The 22,063-nt window shown below is 48.1% G+C and overlaps 1 protein-coding gene across 3 annotated transcripts in view; it reads right to left on the reverse strand.

Moving 5' to 3' along the window:
* Positions 1 to 884: 884 nt before the first annotated feature.
* Positions 885 to 22,063, reverse strand: part of bbs9 (Bardet-Biedl syndrome 9) — a 204,915-nt gene continuing 183,736 nt past the window's right edge. Inside the window, exon 23 of one of the 3 annotated variants that reach the window (XM_036972410.1) lies at positions 885 to 3,146. In XM_036972410.1, the coding sequence (XP_036828305.1) occupies positions 2,767 to 3,146 (380 nt within the window). In that variant the 3' untranslated portion in view covers positions 885 to 2,766. The remainder of the gene's footprint in view (positions 3,147 to 22,063) is intronic. The other 2 variants (XM_036972409.1, XM_036972411.1) reach the window with 2 other exon arrangements.

Consider the following 22,063-nt stretch of genomic DNA (forward strand, 5'->3'; position numbering starts at 1 on the left):
TGATCAACCAATTCAACCATGCTCACTACATGTTTAGATAGCTGGCCACTAGACTAATTTACCATCAATTTTTTGTTGTTGTTGACATGGGCTAATTGAGTGGCTGCTGATGCACAACCAAATTTCCAAGTTGCACCTTGTGTATTCTATTATTCAAAAAAAGTTCCTTAAAAAAATGATAATAATATTTGTATTTGATTTATTTTGGGGTGAAACTGGTCCACGGGCCTACAAAAGAGGGGAAGAGTTGTCCATCCCTGTTATAGTGTTGTGCTGTTGTGTGAATATGAATAAGTCGATTTGGATAAAAGCATCTACTAAATGGTATATATTATTATATCAGATATTATAGAGTGTTGTGCTTTTGTGTCAATGTCCCTGCTTGAGTCAATATGTATGTAATCAGTGTGAAGGGAATTTTTTAATATTGTGTCTACTACTACATCTTATTGATATGGGGCAGACGTTGTGGAGACATTGCACAGACGTTAAGAGAGCCCTGGGAGTCAGCTGCCCAGGGTTAAGACTGCGGGCAGACGGTGGGTCTGGGTCCAGAGGGGAAGGGGTTAGACTCAGCTGTCGTGTCAAGACTGGAGCGCGACCTCCGTCCAGCTCAGACCCACGCCAGCCTGGATCAGACAGCAGCACCACGGTGGATCCAGGGATACCCTCACTCCATCCAAACTTAAAACAAGCCTGAACTCTGACCTCTTCAGGGTGAGAGGTCGGGTACCCGCGGGCTACAGCTGTGCGAGCGGGCGACTCACAGGCGACTTCATTTGGGCACCGATCAGAGACGAAACACACACACACATCTAGAAACACACCAGAACACTCAAATAGAACCGCAGACATAGAAAACACAATCATGCACAAAAACACCCATAGAGAAAATAAGTGTCTCTTTAAGACAGGGGAGAGGAAAAACAGAGGCATTTATCAAAGAGCATTGTGGGAGCTGTAGATTTAGTCTGGGGCTGGGACCTACTACACTCAATTCTTTCCATCGTTTTACAAGCTTGTCACAGGGAAGTAGGGATAACAGTTCATCTCCTCTCAGATACACATTAGCGTTACATACTGTTCTGATGCACATACATCCGATATACATTCTCTCCTAAGCCTCTCACAAGACAGCTTCTTTAATAAAAATGACACCAACCCATTTGTTTCTAAAAGTCTAATCCAAAGGGCTTTTTATTACATTCTCTCAAAACTGTGCGGCACTGTTCGTTTTTCACAGTGGGGCATGTAACAATGTTTGGTCCTAGTTCAATCATTTTTTGCACGTGAACAACATTCATGTTGTGAAACACAGAGCGCCACAAAGCGTTTAGTCAAAGACACAAGTTATTGAGGAGAATAAAAAAAAAGTGAACCCACTGACGTCAAACAGACATAACATAACACAGACCTGAGAGGAGAGTCCGCCGGAGTCCATCCCCATCTTCTCCCACAACGTGACTTTAACGCAACATCTACAAACCACCCGGGCCAAATGAAACAGTGAGTCTCACAGTTACGTGTGCCGAGCTCAAGAAAATTTGCACAGACCTTTTACACAACAGTAAGGAAAAAAACAAACCTAAAGCCACTGGCCAAGGACAAAGTCATTTTAACAGTGACCATTCCTATATACTCTAACATACACACTGTCCCTCATACTCAGTAATCAAGGAGTGAAAAGAGACAGACCTAAAGGGAGAAAGAAAGACATACATACAGAGGGAGATTAAGAAGATACAAACATTAAACAATAGTTTCATAGCACTAACTTGAATCACCCTGCTTTGTCTACAAAAACAGGCATAGAACAGGTGCCTGGTGCATCAGACTAGCTGATTACAGTACAAAACCTTTGCTATAATATATTCATTAAGCTGAGTTAGGAAACGATACACATCTAAATTCATCAAGACACGTACAGACAACACACACATACAGGACGTACAGGTACAGTACAATACAAAGAGCTGTTTGGATTGTCATTGGTCAGGCTGGCACAGCGATCCTCTAACAGAAGGTGGTCTGGCTGGCTGGAAACACTGTACCGCTTGCAGGGCTGTGTGTTGCAGAATACGAGCAGGTGCTAGCTAGTGTTTTTACATGTATGGTTGTGCATGTTTGTATTCTTGTGTTTGTGTGCATGTGTTTGTGGATTCAGGTGTGTGTGATTGAGTATGTTCCTGCAAGTCCTCACAAAAGATCATGAGGGCTGCTTGAATCCCCCCCCCCCCCCCGCTTTTAATTTCTCTGCTATTGTCTCAGTTTGATGGTTTTCCTGCTTCTGTGTGCTGAAAGCTGCTGATGGGGGGTGAAAGTGACCTCGTTTTACCCGAGGGGACATACGGAGGGATGGACGGAACGCGGGGGTTATTCTTAGCCTGAGGCGGGGGTGGCTTTGGCAAGGCATGGTGCCACACGAGGGGGCGAGAGGGCGGGGTAGATGTCAGAGTGCCCGCGTGTAGGCGGGGTGGTTAGGGCTTACCGACGCACAGGGCTGTGGGTTCCACTGCGAGACGCTGCCACTGGAAGGAAGGGAGGGGAAGGGCTTTGATGTCGCACGTCCAACTCCTAGACTGTTCTACTGAAGTTTCTGACAGGGCCTCATCTTCTGCACCACACCTTCATCTAACACAGACACCAGAAGTCCTGACTATGGACCAGCATCCGCCCTGATAGAAGTGTGTTTGTCAATGAATATGAGTGTATATGTGAGACTGTGTGTGGGTGTGTGTAACTGAATGTATTTATTGCATGAAATTATCAGCCCTCTCCAGCAGCAGCATCTGGCTCTTTCTTTTTCTCCTTGACCTTCATAGATGACTTTCTTGACACTTTCTCTTTCCCAGGCTCCTTCAAAGACTCTTTGCTGGTGTCCTTAGAAGACTCCTTTCCAGATTCCTTGGAGGACTCCTTCTTTTCCTTGGAGGACTCCTTCTTTTCCTTGGACTCTTTCAAAGACTCCTTTTTTGACTCTTTCCCAGGGTCCTTGGGCTCTTTAGGCTCCTTGGTCGACTCCTTCTTTTCCTTAGAGGACTCCTTCTTTTCTTTCTTCACTTCTTTCACAGGCTCTTCTGCAGTCTCTTCCACTGTCTCCTTGACTGCTCCCTCAGCAGACACTTTCTTGTCCTTGGATTCTTTATCTGAAAAGGGCCAGACAGAGAGATAGGAGTGATTAACATGTTATTATGAACAGAACTCCCACACGTCATTAACTTGGGATTCATCTGTGATGGCGGATAGACAGTCCCTTCTCTCCATCTCTGATGCGTGGTTTAGAGATGTTCTGTCATTTAGTGGTGACCAATAGGCTGAGGGGAATCTGAGCCAAATGCTCTCCTGTGGTGTTAGCTATGGATAACACTGTTCATAATATAGGTTAAGATTGAATTGTTAGACACTACTGCACTGTTGAAGCTAGGTACACAAGTATTTCGCTACACCTGCAATAACATCTGCTAAATATGTGCATGTGACCAATACAATTTGATTTGATTAGCATTGTGCTCAAGCTAACAGGCATCGCGCCGACAGAAACAAAGATCTCTCTGGTAAGAAGAAGGGCGGGGTGTATGCCTTATGATTAACGAGTCGTGGTGTGATCATAACAACATACAGGTCCTCAAGTTCTTTTGTTCACCTGACCTAGAATTCCTTACAATCAAATGCCGACCGCATTATCTACCAAGAGAATTCTCTTCGATTATAATCACAGTCATGAACATCCACCCCAAACAGACACCTCGACGGCCCTGAAAGAACTTCATTGGACTCTATGTAAACTGAAAACCACATATCCTGAGGCTGCATTTATTGTAGCTGGGGATTTTAACAAGGCTAATCTGAAAACAAGGCTCCCTACATTTTATCAGCATATCGATTGGGCGACCCGGGCTGGCAGCATTCTGGATCATTGTTACTCTAACTTCCGCGACACATACAAAGCCCTCCTCTGCCCTCCTTTTGGCAAATCTGACCACGACTCCATAAAGTTGCTCCCAGCCTACAGACAGAAACTAAAACAGGAAACGCCCGTGCTCAGGTCTGTTCAACGCTGGTCCGACCAATCTGATTCCACGCTTCAAGATTGCTTTGATCACGTGGACTGGGATATGTTCCGGATAGAGTCGAACAACAACATTGATGTATATGCTGATTCGGTGAGCGAGTTTATTAGCAAGTGCATCGGTGATGTTGTACCAACAGCGACAATTAAAACCTTCCCCAACCAGAAACCGTGGATTGATGGCAGCATTCACGCAAAACTGAAAGATCAAACCACTGCTTTTAATCAGGGCAAGGCGACCGGAAACATGACCGAATACAAACAGTGTAGCTATTCCCTCCACAAGGCAATCAAACAAGCTAAGCGTCAGAATAGAGACAAAGTAGAGTCGCAATTCAACGGCTCAGACACGAGAGGTATGTGGCAGGGTCTACAGTCAATCACGGACTACAAAAAGAAAACCAGCCCCGTCGCGGACCACGATGCCTTGCTCCCAGACAAACTAAACAACTTCTTTGCTCGCTTTGTGGACAATACATCGCCACCGACACAGCCCGATACCAAAACCTGCGGACTCTCCTTCACCGCAGCCGACGTGAGTAAAACATTTAAACGTGTTAACCCTCTCAAGGCTGCCGGCCCAGACGGCAACCCTAGCCGCGTCCTCAGAGCATGCGCAGACCAGTTGGCTGGTGTGTTTACAGACATATTCAATCAATCCCTATCCCAGTCTGCTGTTCCCACATGCTTCAAGAGGGCCACCATTGTTCCTGTTCCCAATAAAGCTAAGGCAACTGAGCTAAATGACTATCACCCCGTAGCACTCACTTTCGTCATCATGAAGTGCTTTGAGAGACTAGTCAAGGATCACATCACCTCCACCCTACCTGACGCCCTAGACCCACTCCAATTTGCTTACCGCCCCAATAGGTCCACAGACAACGCAATCACACTGCCCTAACCCATCTGGACAAGAGGAATACCTATGTAAGAATGCTGTTCATAGGCCTCCCGGGTGGCGTAGTGGTTAAGGGCGCTGTACTGCAGTGCCAGCTGTGCCATCAGAGACTCTGATGACTCTGAGCCCAGGCTCTGTCGTAACCGGCCGCGACTGGGAGGTCCATGGGGCGACGCACAATTGGCCTAGCGTCGTCCGGGTTAGGGAGGGCTTGGTCGGTAGGGATGTCCTTGTCTCATCGCGCACCAGCGACACCTGTGGCGGGCCGGTCGCATTGCGTGCTAGCCAAGGTTGCCAGGTGCACGGTGTTTCCTCCGACGCATTGGTGCAGATGGCTTCCGGGTTGGATGCGCGCTGTGTTAAGAAGCAGTGCGGCTTGGTTGGGTTGTGTATCGGAGGACGCATGACTTTCAACCTTCGTCTCTCCCGAGCCCGTACGGGAGTTGTAGTGATGAGACAAGATAGTAGCTACTACAACAATTGGACACCACGAAATTGGGGAGAAAAAGGGGTAAACAATTTTTAAAAAAGAATGCTGTCAATGCTGACTACAGCTCAGCATTTAACACCATAGTGCCCTCCAAACTCGTCATTAAGCTCGAGACCCTAGGTCTTGACCCCGCCCTGTGCAACTGGGTCCTGGACTTTCTGACGGGCCTCCCCCAGGTGGTGAGGGTAGGAAACAACTTCTCCACTCCACCTCTCCTGCACTCCCTGTTTACCCATGACTGTGTGGCCATGCACGCCTCCAACTCAATAATAAAGTTTGCAGACGACAGTGGTTTGCAGACGACAGCCTACAGTGTTAGGCTTGATTACCAACAACGATGAGACTGACTACAGGGAGGAGGCGAGGGCCCTCGGAGTGTGGTGTCAGGAAAACATCCTCACACTCAAAACAAAGGAGATGATCGAGGACTTCAGGAAACAGCAGAGGGAGCACCCCCCTATCCACATCGATGGGATAGTAGTGGAGAAGGTGGAAAGTTTTAAGTTCCTCGACGTACACATCACGGACAAACTGAAATGGTCCACCCACACAGACAACGTGGTGAAGAAGGCGCAGCAGGGCCTCTTCAACCTCAGGAGGCTGAAGAAATTTGGCTTGTCACCGAAAACACTCACAAACTTTTACAGATGCACAATTGAGAGCATCCTGTCGGGCTGTATCACTGCCTGGTACGGCAACTGCTCCGCCCACAACCGTAAGGCTCTCATTCCAGAGGGTAGTGAGGTCTGCACAACGCATCACCGGGGGCGAACTACCTGCCCTCCAGGACACCTACACCACCTGATGTCACAGGAAGGCCAAAAAGATCATCAAGGACAACAACCACCCGAGCCACTGCCTGTTCACCCCGCTATCATCCAGAAGGCGAGGTCAGTACAGGTGCATCAAAGCTGGGACCGAGAGACTGAAAAACAGCTTCTATCTCAAGGCCATCAGACTGTTAAATAGCCTCACTAACATTGAGTGGCTGCTGCCAACATACTGACTCAAATCTCTAGCCACTTTAAAAATAAAAAATTGGATGTAATAAATGTATCACTAGTCACTTTAAACAATGCCACTTTATATACTGTTTACATACCCTACATTACTCATCTCATATGTATATACTGTACTCTATACCATCTACTGCATCCTGCCTATGCCGTTTGGCCATAAATCATCCATATATTTATATGTACATATTCTTATTCATTCCTTTACACTTGTGTGTATAAGGTAGTTGTTGTGAAATTGTTACATTACTTGTTAGATATTACTGCATGGTCGGAACTAGAAGCACAAGCATTTCGCTACACTCGCATTAACATCTGCTAACCATGTGTATGTGACAAATACAATCTGATTTGATTTGAGTTGTCAGTCCGCTCAAGTTAGCAATGTAAGATGTCAAGGTGATCCTAGATTTGCATTGTGCCGATGCTGTGGTTAGCATACTGTTACACAATGCTATTATGTACAGTACAGCAGAGAGGACTGTGACCCTCGGTACAATTAAGTTCAGACGGCTTCCAAACCCTCCCAGACAAATTGTATTACAACGGCACCTGTCGCATCACACCCCCCCCCCACATTGGATTGGCTCTTTGATAAGATAATTGTCTCCCAACAATGAGAGACGTCCTTATCTCCATGAGAAAGGAGAGCGCTGTGTGTGTAGGGGGGCTGTGGTGAGTACTCTAAAATACTGTGTGTGTTTAGAGACTCCGGAGAGGGACTCCAATCAGCTGGGTAATCGTCTAGGGCTTACAAAGTCCTGGCTGAAGTGTGTGTGTACTGGCTTTTTGTGTGCATGGCTCCGTCTGAAAGGTTCAGTGTGTATCGTGTGGGAGGTGAGTTCCAGTGTGTAGGCCAGGGTGCTGTATCTGATGTGCACGGTCAGGTGCAGTGTGTGACCTACACGATCCAGTGTGTAGAGCGTCATTGTTGCTAGAGCACAGTGTATCAAGGCTGAGTGTGTATCAAGGCTGTGTGTGTTAGTTGAGGGGCCATATAAACTGGCCTGTTTTTCCGCCTGCGGCCTCCGGCTCTTTTGTCTAGCCTTCCTAAATGATCCCCACAGGCAAGCCAGTGTAAAAATAACCAAATAAACCAAAAAAAGACAGAACTGGTTAAGACTCAACAGAAAAGCCTGTGTGGGCCTCCCGGGTGGCGCAGTGGTTAAGGGCGCTGTACTGCAGCGCCAGCTGTGCCATCAGAGTCCCTGGGTTCGCGCCCAGGCTCTGTCGTAACCGGCCGCGACCTGGAGGTCCGTGGGGCCTAGCGTCGTCTGGGTTAGGGAGGGATTGGTCGGTAGGGATCTCCTTGTCTCATCGCGCACCAGCGACTCCTGTGGCGGGCCGGGCGCAGTGCGCGCTAGCCAAGGTTGCCAGGTGCACGGTGTAGTCTCCGACACATTGGTGCGGCTAGCTTCCGGGTTGGATGCGCGCTGTGTTAAGAAGCAGTACGGCTAGTTGGGTTGTGTATCGGAGGACGCATGACATTCAGCCTTCGTCTCTCCCGAGCCCGTAGTAATGAGACAAGATAGTAGCTACTACAACAATTGGATACCACGAAATTGGGGAGAAAAAGGGGTAGTAAAAAAGTAGCAGCAACGTGCCAGTAGAAGCCTGTGTGAAGTAGCAGCAACGTGCCAGTATAAGCCTGTGTGAAGTAGCAGCAACGTGCCAGTAGAAGTGGGCCAGTTAAACAGGGAGCAGTGTCTTATTGTCCTGACTGAGAGCTGGGTTTCCATTTGGGTAACACGGAGGAGAACCGGGCACGCACGCGTACTCACTCAGATCTTTTCCAATCACACATAAAAGAGGATGGCTGTAGTGACCTGCCCCGAGGAAAAGCTGAACTCTCTCATTCATATATAAACACAAATGCACGCAGACACAGCAGAATATAGAGTTTAGGTTGATATGTATGTATTGATTATGCAAATATACTGTGTGTGTGGGTGTTTGAGTACATACATGAAAGTTTGTCTATGTCTCTATAGATGGAGTGTGTGTGTAGCAATGGTTAATCCTGTGCTGTGCGGTAGCGACAGGGCTAATCCAGGCTGGACACTGTCTGTCTGTCACTACTCTGATTGGGAGACTCAGGTATTTATATATATATATATATATATATATATATATATATATATATATATATATATATATATATATATATATATATATATATATATATATATATATATATATATATATATATATAAATAAGAGCGAGAGAGAGAGAAGCCTCTCTGTCCACACTTCACTCCTCAGCAGCTGAAAAGACACGAACAAGTAGAGACACCAGGGGAACTGACACATCAGATCTCTGTGTGTGTGTGTGTGTATTGATAGGAGTTAGAAAGTGCGCGTGTGTGTGCTCATGCTTGAAAGAATGGGATAGTATGGGAGTGTGTTAGATAGGGAGAAAATTGTGTGTGGGTGAGAGAGAAAGAGAGAAAGAAAGGAGAGAGAGAACTAGCCAAAGTAAAATGCATACAGTCACAAAAATCTTCCTGACAAACACCACCCCCTTTGTCAGAATCAAGCATTGATTGACAGTCAGGTTTCCTTCTACAATCAGTCCCATTGTGACAGACCCAAGTCCAAACCACATCAACACTTCAGTTGCTGCTGCTACTCCCCAGACAGAAATACATGGGCGATCACATAGCAGTAAAAGAGCTGTCAGACATTTTCCATCCAGACAACCAGAACCCTTTTGGGTTAACAGGGCCATTATATCAGGACTTGATAAACATTTCCATCGTAAAAGATGGGGTTAAAGCATAAGAGAGTCAGGTCCTCTCCTATTTTTATTTGATCAACAAAGTAACTAAGTGGAACCTTCTAGACTAAATAGAGCATCAGTTTTACCGTGGGCCTCTCTGCAGAGGAAACATCAGCAAACAGTCCCCAGCTGTAACGCTAACCCAATACCACAACAGCATCACCATCACTAACATTGTCATACTAACCTACGTCAAATATGTTTGCAGATGTTCATTTTATGAGGCCTGGGGTAGAGTATCTCATGATAAGCTGTAGACCACACTATCTACCTAGGGAGTTTATCTGTATTTTTCGTAGCTGTCTACATACCACCACAGACTGAGGCCGGCACTAAGACCGCACTCAATGAGCTGTATTCCGCCATAAGCAAACAGGAAAACGCTCACCCAGAGGCAGCGTTCCTAGTGGCCGGGGACTTTAATGCAAGGAAACTTAAATCAGTCTTACCAAATTTCTATCAGCATGTTAAATATGCAACCAGAGGAAAAAAAAAACTCTGGACCACCTTTACTCCACACACAGAGACACATACAAAGCTCTCCCTCACCCTCCACTTGGCAAATCTAACCATAATTCTATCCTCCTGATTCCTGCTTTCAAGCAAAAATGAAAGCAGGAAGCACCATTGACTAGATCAATAAAAAAGTTGTCAGATGAAGCAGATGCTAAGCTACAGGACTGTTTTGCAAGCACAGACTGGAATATGTTCCGGGATTCCTCCGATGGCATTGAGGAGTACACAACATCAGTCATTGGCTTCATCAATAAGTGCATCAATGATGTCGTCCCCACAGTGACCGTACGTACATACTCCAAACAGAAACCATGGATTACAGGCAATCTCCGCACTGAGCTAAAGGCTAGAGCTGCAGCTTTCAAGGAACGGAACTCTAACCCGGAAGCTTATAAGAAATCCTGCTATGCCCTCCGACGGACCATCGAATCGCACTATACCGGCTCAGACTACAAAGGGAAGCACAGCCGAGAGCTGCCCAGTGACACGAGCTTACCAGACGAGCTAAACTACTTCTATGCTCGCTTCGAGGCAAATAACACTGAAATATGTATGAGAGCACCAGCTGTTCCGGAAGACTGTGTGATCACATTCTCCGCAGCCAATGTGAGTAAGACCTTTAAGCAGGTCAACATTCACAAGGCCACAGGGCCAGACGGATTACCGTGTACTGAGAGCATGCGTTGACCAACTGACAAGTGTCTTCACTGACATTTTCAACCTCTCCCTGTCCGAGTCTGTAATACCAACATGTTTTAAGCAGACCACCATAGTCCCTGTGCTCAAGAACACTAAGGTAACTTGCCGACCCATAGCACTCACGTCTGTAGCCATGAAGTTCTTTGAAAGGCTGGTCATGGCTCACATCAACACCATTATCCCAGAAACCCTAGACCCACTCCAATTTGCATACCGCCCTAACAGATCCATAGATGATCCAATCTCTATTGCACTCCACACTGCCCTTTCCCACCTGGACAAAAGGAACACCTACAGTTGAAGTTGGAAGTTTACCTTAACCAAATACATTTAAACTCAGTTTTTCACAATTCCTGACATTTAATCCAAGTAAAAATTCTGTGTCATAGGTCAGTTAGGATCACCACTTTATTTTAAGAATGTGAAATGTCAGAATAATAGTAGAGAGAATGATTTACTTCAGCTTTAATTTCTTTCATCACATTTCCAGTGGGTCAGAAGTTTACATATACTCAATTAGTATTTGGTAGCATTGCCTTTAAATGGTTTAACTTGGGTCAAACGTTTCAGGTAGCCTTCCACAAGTTTCCCACAATAAGTTGGGTGAATTTTGACCCATTCCTCCTGGCAGAGCTGGTGTAACTGAGTCAGGTTTATAGGCCTCCTTGCTCGCACATGCTTTTTTGGTTCTGCCCACAGATTTTCTATGGGATTGAGGTCAGGGCTTTGTGATGGTCACTCCAATACCATGACTTTGTGGTCCTTAAGCCATTTTGCCACAACTTTGGAAGTATGCTTGGGGTCATTGTCCATTTGGAAGACCCAAGCTTTAACTTCCTGACTGATGTCTTGAGATGTTGCTTCAATATATCCACACAATTGTCCTCCCTCATGATGCCATCTATTTTGTGAAGTGTACCAGTCCTCCTTGCAGCAAAGCACCCCCACAACATGATGCTGCCACCCTCGTGCTTCAAGGTTGGGATGGTGTTCTTCGGCTTGCAAGCCTCCCCCTTTTTCCTCCAAACATAACGATGGTCATTATGGCCAAACAGTTCTATGTTTGTTTCATCAGACCAGAGGACATTTCTCCAAAAAGTACGATCTTTGTCCCCATGTGCAATTGCAAACCGTAGTCTGGCTTTTTTATGGAGGTTTTGGAGCAGTGGCTTTTTCCTTGCTGAGCAGCCTTTCAGGTTATGTCGATATAGGACTAATTATACTGTGGATATAGATACTTTTGTACCTGTTTCCTCCAGCATCTTCACAAGGTCCTTTTTGCTGTTGTTCTGATTGATTTGCACTTTTCGCACTAAAGTACGTTCATCTCTAGGAGACAGAACGTGTCTCCTTCCTGAGCGGTATGACGGCTGCGTGGTCCCATGGTGTTTATACTTGCGTACTATTGTTTCTACAGATGAACGTGGTACCTTCAGGCATTTGGAAATTGCCCCCAAGGATGAACCAGACTTGTGGAGGTCTACCATTTTTTTTCCTCAGGTCTTGGCTGATTACTTTTGATTTTCCCATGATCTCAAGCAAAGAGGCACTGAAATTGAAGGTAGGCCTTGAAATACATCCACAGGTCACCTCCAATTGACTCAAATTATGTCAATTAGCCTATCAGAAGCTTCTAAAGCTATGACATCATTTTGTGGAATTCTCCAAGCTGTTTAAAGGCACAGTCAACTTAGTGTATGTAAACTTCTGACCTACTGGAATTGTGATACAGTGAATTATAAGTGAAATAATCTGTCTGTAAACAATTGTTGGAAAAATGACTTGTGTCATGCACAAAGTAGATGCCCTAACCGACTTGCCAAAACTATTGTTTGTTAACAAGAAATTTGTGGAGTGGCTGAAAAAACTGTTTTAAATTACTCCAACCTAAGTGTCTGTAAACTTCCGACTTCAACTTTACGTGACAATGCTATTCATTGACTACATCTCAGTGTTCAACATCAATAAGCTAAGGACCCTGGGACTAAACACCTCCTTCTGCAACTGGATCCTGGACTTCCCGGCGGCCCACCCACAGGTGGTAAGGGTAGGTAACAACACATTCACCACGCTGATCCTCAACACAGGGGCCCCTCAGGGGTGCATGCTCAGTCCCCTCCTGTACTCCTTTTTTACTCATGACTGCACGGGCAGGCACGACCTCAACACCATCATAAAGTTTGCCGATGACAACAGTGGAAGGCCGATCACCAAAAACGGCAAGACAGCCTATAGGGAGGAGGTCAGAGACCTGGCTGTGTGGTGCCAGGACCACAACCTCTCCCTCAGCGTGATCAAGACAAAGGAGATGATTGTGGACTACAGGAAAAAGAGGACTGAGTGCACCTCCATTTTCATCAATAGGGCTGTAGTGGAGCAGGTTGAGAGCTTCAAGTTCCTTGGTGTCCACATCACCAACAAACTAACATGGTCCAAGCACACCAAGACAGTCGTGAAGACGGCACGACAAAACATATTCCCCCTCAGGAGACTGAAAATATTTGGCATGGGTCCTCAGATCCTCAAAAGGCTCTACAGCTGCACCATCGAGAGCATCCTGAGTGGTTGCCTGGTATGGCAACTGCTCGGCATCTGAACTCAAGGCACTACAGAGGGTAGTGCTTACAGCCCAGTACATCACTGGGGCAAAGCTTCCTGCCATCCAGGACCTCTATACCAGGCGGTGTCAGAGGAAGGCCCTAAAAAATTGTCAAAGACTCCAGCCACCCTAGTCATAGACTGTTCTCTCTGCTACCGCACGGTAAGCGGTTACGGAGTGCAAAGTCTAGGTCCAAGAGGCTTCTAAACAGCTTCTACGCCCAAGCCATAAGACTCCTGAACATCTAATAAAATGGCTACCCAGACTATTTGTATTGCCCCTACTTTACACCGATGCTACTCTAGGTTGTTATCATCACGTTAATAACTCTACCTACATGTACATAATGCAAATAAATTCATTAAAAATCCTACAATGTGATTTTCTGGATTATTTTTCTCATTTAGTCTGTCATAGTTGAAGTGTACCTATGATGAAAATTAAAGGCCTCTCTCATATTTTTAAGTGGGAGAACTTGCACAATTGGTGGCTGACTAAATCATTTTTTGCCCCACTGTATGTGTGTGTTCATGATAGTGTGTATTGATATGTATGGTGTGGGTTCATGATAGTGTGTATTGATATGTATGGTGTGGGTTCATGATAGTGTGTATTGATATGTATGGTGTGGGTTCATGATAGTGTGTATTGATATGTATGGTGTGGGTTCATGATAGTGTGTATTGATATGTATGGTGTGGGTTCAAAGAAGTTTGACTGCAACACTGTACACTCCCGTCAGCAACACAAAAAACAGCCAAACAAATGTCAACAAGTTGATAACATTTCCCCAGAAGAGAATGGTCCTATCGCCTTCTCTTCAAAACAAAGATTTTCCGCTCCGCTTCCCCTCTAAGAGAAAAGAGCGGGTGCTCTTTAGAGCTTCAGGGGGCCATAGTCAAAATACACACAGGCCTCACAGTGCGCCTGCATTCCCCTGTGTCCCCTGCTCTGTGATGTGACGTGCGTGTGTGATTTGTGTGTGAGCATGGTCCAGACTAAACGGCCACAACAGCATTGTATGTTAATCTAAAAACAAAACGTAGAGGCTGGCAACGTGGGAATGGAGGGTTGAGAGAGGAGAGGAGGGGACAGAGAGGAGAGGAGAGGAGGGGACAGAGAGGAGGGGACAGAGAGGAGAGGAGAGGAGGGGACAGAGAGGAGAGAAGAGGAGGGGACAGATAGAGGAGAGGACAGAGATAGGAGAGAAGAGGAGGGGACAGAGAGAGAAGGGGACAGAGAGAGGAGAGGAGGGGACAGAGAGAGGAGAGGGGAGGAGAGGACAGAGAGAGGAGGGGACAGAGAGAGGAGAGGGCAGGAGAGGAGAGGACAGAGAGAGGAGAGAAGAGGAGGGGACATAGAGAGGAGAGGAGAGGACAGAGAAATCAGAGGAGAGGAGGGGACAGAGAGAGGAGAGGAGGGGACAGAGAGAGGAGAGGGGAGGAGAGGACAGAGAGAGGAGGGGACAGAGAGAGGAGAGGGCAGAGATAGGAGAGAAGAGGAGGGGACAGAGAGACGAGAGCAGGAGATAGAGAGAGGAGAGCAGGAGACAGAGAGAGGAGAGCAGGAGACAGAGAGAGTAGAGCAGGGGACAGAGAGAGGAGAGCAGAAGACAAAGAGAGGAGAGCAGGAGACAGAGAGAGAAGAGCAGGAAACAGAGAGAGGAGAGCAGGAGACAGAGAGAGGAGATCAGGAGACAGAGAGAGAGGAGAGCAGGAGACAGAGAGAGGAGAGCAGGAGACAGAGAGAGAAGAGGAGGGGACAGAGAGAGGAGAGCAGGAGACAGAGAGAGGAGAGGAGGGGACAGAGAGAGAAGAGGAAGGGACAGTATACAAGCTAGGTAATTGTCGGTGGAACAGGAGACTTGGGTTGCACCACATATACAGACAAACACATATTCAGGTGTCAGAGACCTTTCCAGCTCCTCTATGCTCTCTTTACGCACGCACACGCACACACGCACACGCACACGCACACGCCACACACACAAGCTGTATGAGGGGTGGGTGGAGGTTGGGGTTATGTTCACGCGGCTGTGTAAACACTGGGCTGTAATCCCAGAAGTCGTGGTGTCTAAGTCAGTAACCCCTCTGGTAAACCACTGCATGATCAAGCAAATTACACTCCCAATAGGAGGGGGGATTCCAGTCCCATCCAACTCACAGGCAGCGCTGGGGCCACTGGAACCACAGAGAAAAGGTTCTTAGTGGGAGACACCAGTGTTGGGACAGCTGCTAATGAAATGGCTACTGACTGTGTGTGTGTGTGTGTGTGTGTGTGTGTGTGTTTCTGTCTGTTCAAGGGAAAAGTTCATGTGTGATAAATTATGTGTCTTTGTTAGAGTGCTTATGTATGTGTGTGTGTGTGTGTGTGTGTGTGTGTGTGTGTGTGTGTGTGTGTGTGGGTGTGTGTGTGTGTGTGTGAGGGAGAGAGAAAGTGTGTGTGTAGAACCGACTGAGTGTGTATCTATGTGTTCCCTCCCCTGGCCTGTCTGTCTCTCAGCAGCAGGTCTAGTTAATAAAGCAATCTATCCTCCTGAGGAGAGGTCAGGAGAGGAGAGAGAGAAGAGAGAAGAGCAGGGGACAAAGAGAGGTAGAGTCAGGGGACAGGAGAGCAGGGGACAGAGAGAGCAGGGGACAGAGAGAGGACAGGAGAGGAGAGCAGGGGACAGAGAGAGGAGAGAAGAGGAGGGGACAGAGAGAGGAGAGGTCAGGAGAGGAGAGCAGGGGACAGAGAGAAGAGAGAAGAGCAGGGGACAAAGAGAGGAGAGGAGGGGACAGAGAGAGGAGGGGACAGAGAGAGGAGAGGAGAGGACAGAGAAAGGAGAGAAGAGGAGGGGACAGAGAGAGGAGAGCAGGAGACAGAGAGATGAGAGGAGGGGACAGAGAGAGGAGAGGAGGGGACAGAGAGAGGAGAGGACAGAGAGAGGAGAGGGCAGGAGAGGAGAGGACAGAGATAGGAGAGAAGAGGAAGGGACAGAGAGAGGAGAGCAGGAGACAGAAAGAGGAGAGCAGGAGACAGAGAGAGGAGAGCAGGAGACAGAGAGAGGAGAGAAGGAGACAGAGAGAGGAGAACAGGAGACAGAGAGAGGAGAGCAGGAGACAGAGAGAGAAGAGGAGGGGACAGAGAGAGGAGAGCAGGAGACAGAGAGAGGAGAGGAGGGGACAGAGAGAGAAGAGGAGGGGACAGTATACAAGCTAGGTAATTGTCGGTGGTACAGGAGACTTGGGTTGCACCACATATACAGACAAACACATATTCCGGTGTCAGAGACCAGTTACCTTTCTAGCTCCTCTATGCTCTCTTTAAGCACACACGCACACGCCACACACACACACACACACACACAAGCTGTATGAGGGGTGGGTGGAGGTTGGGGTTATGTTCACGCGGCTGTGTAAACACTGGGCTGTAATCCCAGAAGTCGTGGTGTCTAAGTCAGTAACCCCTCTGGTAAACCACTGCATGATCAAGCAAATTACACTCCCAATAGGAGGGGGGATTCCAGTCCCATCCAACTCACAGGCAGCGCTGGGGCCACTGGAACCACAGAGAAAAGGTTCTTAGTGGGAGACACCAGTGTTGGGACAGCTGCTAATGAAATGGCTACTGACTGTGTGCGTGTGTGTGTGTGTGTGTGTGTGTGTGTGTGTGTGTGTGTGTGTGTGTGTGTGTGTGTGTGTGTGTGTGTGTTTCTGTCTGTTCAAGGGAAAAGTTAATGTGTGATAAATGATGTGTCTTTGTTAGAGTGCTTATGTGTGTGTGTGTGAGGGAGAGAGAAAGTGTGTGTGTATAACCGACTGTGTGTGTATCTATGTGTTCCCTCCCCTGGCCTGTCTGTCTCTCAGCAGCAGGTCTAGTTAATAAAGCAGTCTATCAGTCCATCTGGGGGTGGTGGACGGAGAGGTAGAGTCAACGCAGAGACAGAGGAGTGTGGAGAGGCTTTAATAACTCCTCTCAGACAGGGAGGGGCTGTCCCTCACTGTGTGTGTGTGGGAGGGGGTTGATGTGGATACACAGGGTCGGGGTCTCTGGGTCAGATGCCCAGAGATATGTTCAGTCCACACACTCAGGCCTTTGTCTGTCTGTGGGACGTCTGAACAATATGTTTCGTATGTGTCAGGACAGGGCGGCATTATGGCATAGACCAACAAGGCTTGGGCCTGAGCTAAATAAACACAGCCAAACAGACTGAACTCCAGTCTGTCTTGACCATAGACTACTATGGGAAGGCTTTCAGTTACAAACTGGTCCAGACACAGAGGCTCTATGACTATGACCAGCCCGAGGAATACCAAGGTGTGTTTGGTACACACCTTGCAGGCTGGAGATGGGGAGGGGTGTTGACGTGGTTCTAGACCATTGTGTTTGTGGCAGAACCGCCTCGTTTGACCCATTCAGCAGTCAGACTCCAGCTGAGCCCCAGCTACAATAGAGCGTCTGTGTCTTTCCCAAACCTGGGAGAACTGTCAGAACTGGCCAACCCTGGCCTAAACCTGGCCCAACTTGGCCTAAACATGGCCCAACCCTGGCCTAAACCTGGCCCAACCCTGGTCTAAACCTGGCCCAACCATGGCCTAAACCTGGCCTAAACCTGGCCCAACCCTGCAGCATTTACCTACCCGTCTCAAGTCCCAACAAAGAGGTCCAAATGCTTCCTGGAACCCAATCTCTCACACGTCTCAGAAACGGCAGCACGGGCATGAGGGGGAACGCAAATACAGCAACACATCATTCAGAAAATAATGACCGGGCGTCGCTTTCCAACATTTCCCTTTACAAAAGGTCAAGCAGGAAAAGAGCGTCTGACTCAGAGGAAAATAGAAAGTTCCCTGCAAAACGCCTCAGAGGGGTAAGCAAGGTGACTGGAGAGCGAGAGAAGCGGGAGGAAATTGGCAGAAATGAATTTTGGAAACAAATGACAGAAGCCAATAATATGGGTCAGCCAGACGGGTGCTGAGAAGGCTCTCGCTAACGTGTTTCAGGTCAGAGCAGCTCGCCCCACAACGCTCCGGCACTTACACAATGTCCTTCTGCTCCTAACACACACATAGTCTGCATAGCACTCTGTGATGGAGGTACAGTGTCTATGAAGAGAGACTAGCTTAGCACATGTTCAACCACATAGGCCTGTGTCCCTCTACTTTCCCTCGCCATACTGTCTCCATCCACAATCCTAGTCTATCTTCTCTACCTCTCCTCTGTCAAGTTATCCCTCTATCCAATCAATGGAGGCCTGGCTTGTTGTTAAGCAGGTTGAGACAAATGTATTTCTAGAAAAAGTGCTACATATCCAGTTTACCATTAACGGAACATTCTTTAAGGATCCTTGGCGCTGCTGCCACTACTACCGGGCAGACCCTCCAGACAGCCCATGATTGGTGGGTTTGTGAGCAGGAAACAGCGGGAGAAGGAGGGAGGGAGAAAGAGAAGAGGAGAAAGATGAGAAGAGAGGACCTTAATCATCTTGCAGTGTGGCTGCTGGTCTGGCTGGATAGGGTTTATTTCATACTAATCCCGGGCCTGGAATGTGCTGAGAGGCAGACCAGGGCTGCCCATCGCTTTGTGTTCTGCATGGCCCACTGACATATCAGACCAGACCAGCTCAGCTCGACCCACCAAACACCAACCACTCAGACACACAGAAATGCATGCCCCTAACCCCGCAAACCAGAGAATGTGATATTATTCCACTGTATATGTACAAATACTGTGATGATGTATACAAACAAGCACTCGCACACACACACACGCACACGCACCATAATCACTCTGCAACTGCATCCTCCTGTCCCACACTGATGATGCGGAATGTCCCAGCAATCCTATCCTCTGTGGTCACAGTATGAGGAAACTCCCGAACAGAGATGAGAGTAAATACAGAGGGAGGAGAGAGGTAAGTATGTACATGATATATAGATGGGAGACTGAGAGACTAAGATATACATTAAAAGAGCGAGAGACTAGGAATATATGGAGAGAGAGTGAGCAGTGGACAGAAAGACACACAGAGAAATAGATGGAGAGATAGAAACAGGGAGGAGAAACACACAGGCACAGACAGAGAGAGAAAGAGAGAGGGGGGAGAGAGAGAGAGAGATAGATAGAGGGAGAGAGAGAGAGAGAGATAGATAGATAGATAGATAGATAGATAGATAGAGAGGGAGAGAGAGAGAGGGAGAGAGAGAGAGAGAGAGAGAGGGGGAGAGAGAGAGAGAGGGAGAGAGAGAGATAGAGAGAGGGAGAGAGAGAGAGATAGAGAGGGAGAGAGGGAGAGAGAGAGAGAGAGGGAGAGAGAGATATAGAGAGAGGGAGAGTGAGAGAGAGAGAGAGGGAGAGTGAGAGAGAGAGAGAGCGAGAGAAGAGGTGGAAGAGAGAGGGAGAGAGAGAGAGAGGGAGAGAGAGAGAGAGAGAGAGAGAGAGAGAGAGAGAGAGAGAGAGAGAGAGAGAGAGAGAGAGAGAGAGAGAGAGAGCGAGAGAAGAGGTGGATGGTGCAGGCAGCTCTTGGCCCCAGAGGGTGTGGTGCAGGGGGGGGAATCATTCCCGCGGTCGGCAGGGATATTTTCTCTCTGCTGGCCACGCCCTGCTACTAACCATCTCTGCACTGCTCCAGTCACACACACACACACACACACACACACGCACACGCACACGCACACACACACACACAAATCTATGCATTAAGACATAAATTCAGACATACACACTAAAACAGTTTGAACTTCTGTTGTCAACTCCCTCTTGTGTTCTACAGTTTGCTCTCTTCCTAAATACAGCCAGCCACATCTTAAAGCACAATTACAATACTGGGTATAGTACACACATACACACACACACACACACACACACACACACACACACACACACACACACACACACACACACACACACACACACACACATGCTACCCTCTCCATAAACAAACAACTATTCACTACCCACACACACCCTTCATGTACTAACATAAACATTTGACTCACAAACACGTTTGCTCTGTCCACACACACGCGTGCTCACTCTCTGTCCACACACGTGCTCGCTCTCTGTCCACACACACACACGCGCGCTCTCTGTCCACACACACACACACACACACGCACGCACGCACTCACGCTCTCTGTCCACACACACACACGCGCGCTCTCTGTCCACACACACACACGCACGCACGCTCTCTGTCCACACACACACACACGCGCGCGCGCGCTCGCTGTCCACACACACACACACGCGCGCGCTCGCTGTCCACACACGCGCTCCCTCTCTGTCCACACACGCGCTCCCTCTCTGTCCACACACGCGCTCCCTCTCTGTCCACACATGCGCTCCCTCTCTGTCCACACACACGCTCCCTCTCTGTCCACACATGCGCTCGCTCTCTGTCCACACACGCGCTCCCTCTCTGTCCACACACGCGCTCCCTCTCTGTCCACACACGCGCTCCCTCTCTGTCCACACATGCGCGCTCGCTCTCTATCCACACACCCACTCGCTCTCTGTCCACACATGTGCGCTCGCTCTCTATCCACACACCCGCTCGCTCTCTGTCCACACACGCGCTCTCTTTCTGTCCACACTCCTGCGTGCTCTCTGTCTACACACGCGCTCTCTGTCCACACACACACACGTGCGCTCTCTGTCCCCACACACACACACACACACACACACACACACACAAACACACACGCTCGCTCTCTGTCCACACACACACATGCTCGCTCTCTATCCACACGTGCACTCTCTGTCCACACACGCAACACACACACATACATACATACACACACGCACGCTCTCTCTGTCCACACACACGCACGCTCTCTCTCTGTCCACACGCGCGCTCTCTCTCTGTCCACACGCGCGCTCTCTCTCTCTCTCTGTCCACACGCGCTCTCTCTCTGTGTCGCGTGTTCTCTGTGTCTGCTCTCTCTGTCCACGCGCGTGCGCTCTCTCTGTCCACGCGCGTGCGCTCTCTCTGTCCACGCGCGTGCGCTCTCTCTGTCCACGCGCGCGCGCTCTCTGTCCACACACGCGCGCGCTCTCTGTCCACACACGCGCGCGCTCTCTGTCCACACACGCGCACGCTCTCTGTCCACACGCGCGCGCTCTCTGTCCACACGCGCGCGCTCTCTGTCCACACACACGCTCTCTGTCCACACACACGGGATGCTGACAGAGAGCTGCGTGTCCTTGGCCGCAGGAGGCTGCCTTTGTTGCGGTGTAACCACTGATTGGTTTCAGAGTGCTGCCAGCAGAATCCCTCCAAATTGTTTTCACACTCCTCTGGTTGTCCTGGCAACAGTCATCCACACACACACACCAGCCACCGCTGCTTGCCTTGTGTCACAGAAATCCCCACCAACACACACAACTATGCTTTTGTACAAAATATGGACTGGTGTGTGTTTACAGAAATATGGATGTATTGAAAGAGGCCCGGCCACAAACAGGTGGTCCGTGTCACATGTCTTTCCTGAATAGAACTCCACATCATTTCTGAAAACCTCACATTTTTCTCTCCAGGGAAAAAGTACGTGCTTGCTTCAGCTAGTGTGTGACTGCGGCTGAACCCAGTGTGGCAACAACAAGGACAGAAGTGTTTCGCTTGAACAAATAACAACGTGTTGTTGTTCTCATGCAACCTAAACAGATGAGTTTACCACTAGACTGAGATACACAATTATAGCCTTACTGCCGTTATAGATTTACTCAGCAAATAACTAACAGCACAGAACTACTCTTTCAACTATCATTTGAAAACCATTGTGTTGAATCAAATCAAATTGTATTTGTCAAATGCATCCGAATGCAACAGGTGTCTGACCTGACAGTGAAACGTTTACTAACAAGCCCTTCATCAACAATGCAGTTAAGAAAAAAAAGTGAAGAAATAAAAGTAACAAGTCATTAAAGAGCAGCAGTAAAATAACAATAGCGACTATATACAGGGGGGTACCGGTACAGAGTCAATGTGTGGGGGCACCGGTGTCGAGGTCATTG

The sequence above is a fragment of the Oncorhynchus mykiss genome, chromosome 3 (assembly GCF_013265735.2).
Source record: "Oncorhynchus mykiss isolate Arlee chromosome 3, USDA_OmykA_1.1, whole genome shotgun sequence".
Taxonomy (NCBI): domain Eukaryota; kingdom Metazoa; phylum Chordata; class Actinopteri; order Salmoniformes; family Salmonidae; genus Oncorhynchus; species Oncorhynchus mykiss.